Here is a 6743-nt window from a genome sequence, read left to right as displayed (position 1 = left end):
AAAAAAAAAAAAAGAAATCATAAGAAAATTTTCGATATTATTCAATATTTTGATGTATGTAAATATAATTAATTAAATATAATATAATGTAAATATAATATAATTAATTTTTTCAATACAATATAAATAATATTTTTTTACGTATTTTTACTAAGTTTTTAATTTTTTTTACAAATCATTCAATAAAAGTTAATTTTTATTTAAACAGAAAACAATCATTATTAAATTTAAAAAAAAATAAAATGTACTTATTATGATAAATAATTAAATTGTTGTTTATCAATAACTATTACCGATGATGAAAATTTCTTGGTTATCGGTAAGTAATATCAATAATGGTAATTTTTTTCGACTACCGATAACTATTATCGATGGGGGAATATTATTTTGAATATTATTTTATATTATATTTATTATCGATAGCGAAAAACCTTTTTATATTTGATTATTGTTGATTTTATGCGAAATCAAATTTTTATACGAATTTTTAAAAAGTAGGGTTTGAATGGATATTTGTTTCATACTTCAAAATATTCATTATTTCAAATATCAGTGTTAATTAAATAATATAATTTAATAATAATTAGATATTTTGCATTTCTTATTATGTTATGCATTTGTGTTGTACTGTACTGTACATTTTTGTACATTTTTGTACTTTCAAATTTTGTATAAATGCATGAATATTCGCACTTTACTGATGATTAATATTTATTAATAATATTAATAATATAAAAATAATTATGAAATTATACTTTATCGAGAAGAAAAGAAAAAAAATTATAAAACAAAAAATAGAATAAAAGATATAGTTTAATATTTATGTAGAGAAAATTTTTTCGTATTGAATTCGTAAATTCGTATTTAAAATTTATCCATCACTCTTTATATTAGATAATTTGTATCTTCTGGAATGCATGCATTGCCAAAGAAAGAATTTCAGAATTACTTTCTGTCTACCTTTTGTCTATCTCCAAATTTGTTAAGTTTCATTTTAATTAATATCATTCGGAATTGCAGTCAAGCAAAGATATTTTTATATCATAAATTATAAAATTTGTTATAACAATTATAGTCATTGATTTCATCATAGAAATAATTCTATTAATTAACACTGAATATACGTGATGTGAACGTATATTTTATAAAAATTTTCTGATCTATGATGTCGGATGATCGCGTCATGTTTTCCCAAATGTAAAAGATGTAAAAGGTTTTCTGCATATCCGGCTTTTCTTTTGCATACGCGTTCAATACAAATGTTATCATCAATATGCACAGCTGTTTTGAATTTCGTTGTCGTTTTTTGCTTTACAACTGTTTCTTTATTTCTGAAAAATCAATATCCACCATTGGATATTTTCTTTGATTTTTGTCGCATACTAGCTATTACAATTTACAATAGTCGTTATTGGCAAAAATAAAAAGATATATTTTTGTGTACATCTCGAATGTCTGAACAGCACAATGCTTGTATCCGATTATCAAAAGAGACTATTGTGCATATTATGAATGATCAGCTGAAAAGAGATTTAGAAGATGTACCAATATAAGAAGATTCTCGGGTTCCTAATACTGATGCCAGACGTGGCCGTTCCTCGATCAAAATAACATCGGCTTGTTTTTTATACAAATGAAAGACATTAGCATTGCAAACAATATGTAATCTTCCGTTGTTAAAGCTATCTTGTATAGTCTCGAAATCCAATCCTGCGATAGTCATCAATTGCTGATTGTCACCAAACTTGTCCGTAATGTTCATCATGAAGCTGGAATTTACCTGAAATATAAAATTTTATTTATAAAATGTGAAATGCAAATAATAAAAAAGAATTATGTATCTTTTCATCGTATTTCACTTCATATTGATAATAAAATCAAGTATAAAATTAATTGAGCGTTATATATAATATGTTTTAAATGTATATGTAATTATTCGTAAAATAATTATATGTACATTTAAGTAATTCAATACATAATACATAATATTAGTATTAATTCTATCTCGCGATTATATTTATTTTTAATAGAATTAATTTAATTTATAAAAATTTAATAATGTTTAGATGAATTTTACATTGAAATAATATTAAATGCAGGTATAGAGTAATTATATCAAATAATAATTATCGAAAAGACTTAGTGTGTTTTTTTCTGAAGTTTAAAATAATTAAGCTTAGATTATTATAAATATTATTATATATACATAAAATATTTTTCTTATTATCATATTTTTTTTTTTTTCAATAAAATAAAATTTGTAGAATGAAAGATATATAAATATGACGTAGGAAATGTAAATTAGGAAAACATTATTAAAACATGCATATATTATTGCTGGAACGCGAAAAGAAAGAAAAATAAACAGGATAGGATTTAATACTATACATAAGTATGTAACAGTACTTGCTGCTTTTCGATTATACCATAGACATTATTATGATCTTTTTTAAAGAGACTATGAATATTTTATGGTATATTCTTTTACAAGTATAATATTTAGCGGATTGTTAGGAAATCCGTAAATAATTTCAAATTGTTACTTTGTATCGAATAAAAGTTAGAAAATGACTAAACTAAGAATAATTTTTTCAGTGACTTTCGACACTTATAACGGTATTATTATATTCGATATAAATCACATTCCATATATTTTCTTAATATTTTTTTTTTTTTTTTTATTATAATTATGTTAATGCTTACATACATTTAATTGACCTCAATCATATAATAAAAGGTAAAAAATTATACGTGAAATTTGATGATTTTGATTTTTATGCATTTTTTAATTTTGTGTGTATAGAATATTTATTATTAAATAGAATATTTATTAGAAAATAATATTAAAAGATAATATAAATGCTTTATGTTTTGAGAGAATAATGAATTTTTAAATTTTTATATTCCATTTAATTATTTTTTTGATAGAATTATTCGAAATTTGCAGAATTTGCATTGAATATAGATTTTTATGTAATTTTTAAGTAGAATAATAATATTATATTATTTAGATAGAAACAATAATCTTTTTTATTTCTTTTTATTATTCAATCATAATAAAGTTATTCGAATAAATTATAGGTATTTAGATGAAAAAAGCTTATGAAAAGTATAGATCTAAATTTATAAATAATCATCAATTTTTGGTGAACAAATTATGTTATTAATGATATATACATTTCGAATATTTGTTTGAATTTAATTATAAACAATTAACAATAATTTGTTCACATTTACGTCGCAGTTCTTTTGTTATTTATGAAACTAAGAATTTTTTCGCATTTTTCATCTTGACAATTTTTATTTAATAATTATATATTTATATGCGGAAATTTTAAATTTAAAATTTGAAGTTTATTTTTCTCATTTTTCAATTATCATTGACATATCGTAAATTTATGAGAACAGCAAATATCAGACCGAAATTACATGATTGGAGGCCGGTATTTCAAATTAAAGACATATGTGATTTACATTGATACAGGTAAGATGAGTTGTTATCTGTACGCGGAAAAAATATTTAAGATGCATATAAAATTCAGTTACAATTATTTATCATTTTTCTTACACGTTCATTTGTATTTATAGTATTCCAAAAAGATTTTAAAATTGAAGAACTTACTACGGTAAATTATTTGTGAAAAATATAAAAAATATTTCAAAAGATTTTCAAGAATCTTAGATTTTATTATTTTAATTATTTATTTCTTCCTTTTATGAATAATTATTTAATTTAAATTTATTAATTTTTATCTAGTAATTATTACATCTAATAGTTTTATTTAATATCATTTGATTCATTTAATTAGACTAATAAAATTCGTATAGGATATATAATAATATATAATAATAAAATATAACATAAATACATAGCAAAAGTAACTTATTGATTCAAGTAACAATGGCAGCTTATCAACCCATAAAAGTTTTTATATTAATAAACCCACCTGTACTCCATTCACAGTCCATGTCACATTCGCCGGAGGATTTCCCGAAGGAACGGTGCAATTTGCACGCACCGTGTCTCCTACCGCGTAGCGTATCTTTTCGGCTCTAATTTGAGGATCCCCTTTTGGTAAATCTGAAATTCATTGAATTATTTAATAACAAAAAAATCTTATTTGATAATTATCTTCTATAATAATTATAATATATCCTCGATCAAAATATCAAACTTCATTAGCGTATAGGACATCGATAAACTAACAATGAGAAAAAATATATTCGTTAAATATTTGCTTCTTATAAATAAATAATTTGTTTTTTAAAATAACAAGTTATATTCACCTAATTTCAAGTTTTAAATAAATGTAACGAATATTATATCAATGATACATTTACTCATGTTTATAAAATTGCACCGATTATTATTATTATTATTATTATTATTATTAACAGAACATATACATTGTTGGAATATCTTTCGATACATCGTTCGATCCGATTTACTTTTTCCCTTTTTTCCATCATCCTCGTACATTTCAAGAACGGATAGGAAGTCTATTGTTGAACGATTTTCGCCGAAGCTACGCTACATCGAGGTATTCCGAATACGTAACACGTCATTGTACATCTCGAGGGATCATTATGCCGTCCACAGAAGGCAGTCAATTTCCTGGTACCGGTAGCGAACTGTCAAAGAATTGTCTCACTTCGGCTCGAATGACTTCCGCCTGAGTATCTCCAAGTCCCTCGTCTCTCTCCTCTCGCATACTCTCAAGGACACGATCGGCCGAAGATTACCATTTTGAACTTGTTTGGTAATGTTGTGGATGCGAGACGATCATCCTGTCTCGTGAGAATGGAGAAAAGGAAGAAAAGTGGAAGAGAGAAAGAGAGAGAGAGAGAGAGAGAGAAAGGGAGGAAGGTTTGAGGGATACAAGGCGAGATTCGAAGGCTCGATCCAGTATCGAGCTTTTACGAGCGATCCGTGATCGGAAAGGAGAGGCAATCACCTCGTCTCTTCAAAGAGGAATCGCTACCGTGGTTGTGGCGTCGTTAAGTCGACGTTCAACGAGGATGCGAGACGGTGGGAACGAGGCACGATATTCTATCCTTTTCTCGTATCTTTTTTCTCCTTTTTATTTTTCTCTTCTCTTGCCTCTTCTCCTTTTCTATGTCTCGATTCGTCACTCTCTCCTTCTCGAATCGTGCACGTTTCAATTAACCGCAGTAGCTCATCGTGTGGAATGATCAATGGGGAAATAACTGGCAAGAGTCGAAGATGACATCGGCGTCGATTCGATGAAAGGAAAAGGAAGAAAAAGAAAGAAAAAAATAATGGGTCACGATCCGGTTCTTCTTGGACTTGTCACAGGTATTTGAATATGCTTCGTGCGTTCTCGTTCAATGTTTTTTTTTTTTTTTTTTCATTGAAAGTTAATAGTGCGTATTAAAGGATCAATTCGCGCGAGGAAAGTAGGTGAAATGATATTGAAAAGAAGCGAGCGAGGTTATGTTTATTAGAATGGGGCTGTTAATTAACAGTAACTCGGTTAAGAGAGCCGTGAAAGATGGATGATTAAATGAAAAGAAGCGTATTCGGTGATTTAATGAGACCGATTCGTCGTTCTCGATTTTATTACTTGGACGGTTTTTGTTCCGCGTTTAAAGTTGTTTTTAATTTCACTCGGAACGGTTTTTATTTTTACAGGAAAAAAGACTGGAGATCGGTAAATAAGTAAAGGAAACAAATGGATATTTGATAATTGTATTGCATCATCGTACTATTTATCTTATCTAGTGGTAAAATGAGAAAAAAATATTATAGATTTATTTAACTAATGTTGATATGGATTAGGTAAGGATATAAAAATATTAAATGAGCCAGGAAACGCTTAATGATCTAACCCTTAAGAAGCGATGATTTATATATATAATTCGTATTCCAAGGAGAACTTCATTTTACATATTTTTTAGGAATATTAAACGAGCACTAATGTTGCACTGTTTTACTATTTCTTAATGTTCCTTACGAACAAATTATCCCCCTTGGCTGCATTATTTATATCACGCGTAAGCAGATACCGTGGATATCGGAGGCTGTTAATGCCTTTTCACAGCCTTAGTGTGAATATATTTTTATTTGCTAAATGACTTCATAATTGCGAGTTTGCATACTAATGAAGAAATAACTCATTATTATATTTTTTCATTCACTTGCTCGAAGAAAAAGCAGAAAATTATATTAACTTTAAATCTATTTATTATAAGTATACAGTATAAAATAATTAGTTTTTCTTTTTTTTTAACTTAAATAGCATTCAACGAGGTAAATAAATTTTAGATAAACGGTCACGTAATTATTACTAATTATTACTAAAATTATTATAAAATTCGATTTAGTTGTTTATTAACGTTTGATGATTTAACAGGATAATAATGATAGTAATATTTAACAGGATAATAAATCTTAAATAATTGATTATCTAATTATAAAATTATTAGAAACCATTTAATTTTTATTGTTTCTTAACATAAATGAAATATTATGATACTTACTAGCAACATATAAGTAAGCGGCGACCGTTATAGTAGTAAACGATGGGGAATCGCCAGAAACTTCACAGCGATATTTTCCAGTGTGGCTTGGTTGCAAGTCCCTTAAAACTACGCGATGAGCATCACTTTGATTTAACTGTAACGTAATTAAAAGTAACATTAACGAAAATTAATTAACTACAAAAACTAGAGAGAATCGCAATAATAATGGATAATTGAAGAAAAAAAGAAAAAGAAACAGT

General features: G+C 26.4%; 1 protein-coding gene across 1 annotated transcript in view; it reads right to left on the bottom strand.

Annotated features, from left to right (window-relative positions):
* The window catches only part of LOC102671418, a 19875-nt gene that overhangs the window by 1127 nt on the left and 12005 nt on the right, over positions 1 to 6743 (bottom strand). Inside the window, exons 3-5 of the mRNA XM_031511823.1 lie at positions 6502 to 6637; positions 3948 to 4081; positions 1546 to 1780 (exon numbers count right to left, since the gene is read on the bottom strand). Of these exons, the coding sequence (XP_031367683.1) occupies positions 1546 to 1780; positions 3948 to 4081; positions 6502 to 6637 (505 nt within the window). The remainder of the gene's footprint in view (positions 1 to 1545; positions 1781 to 3947; positions 4082 to 6501; positions 6638 to 6743) is intronic.

Source organism: Apis dorsata, unplaced genomic scaffold (assembly GCF_000469605.1).
Source record: "Apis dorsata unplaced genomic scaffold, Apis dorsata 1.3 scaffold_353, whole genome shotgun sequence".
NCBI lineage: Eukaryota > Metazoa > Arthropoda > Insecta > Hymenoptera > Apidae > Apis > Apis dorsata.
The sequence above is the reverse complement of the archived record's forward strand: the minus strand, read 5'-3'. Positions and strand labels throughout refer to the sequence as shown.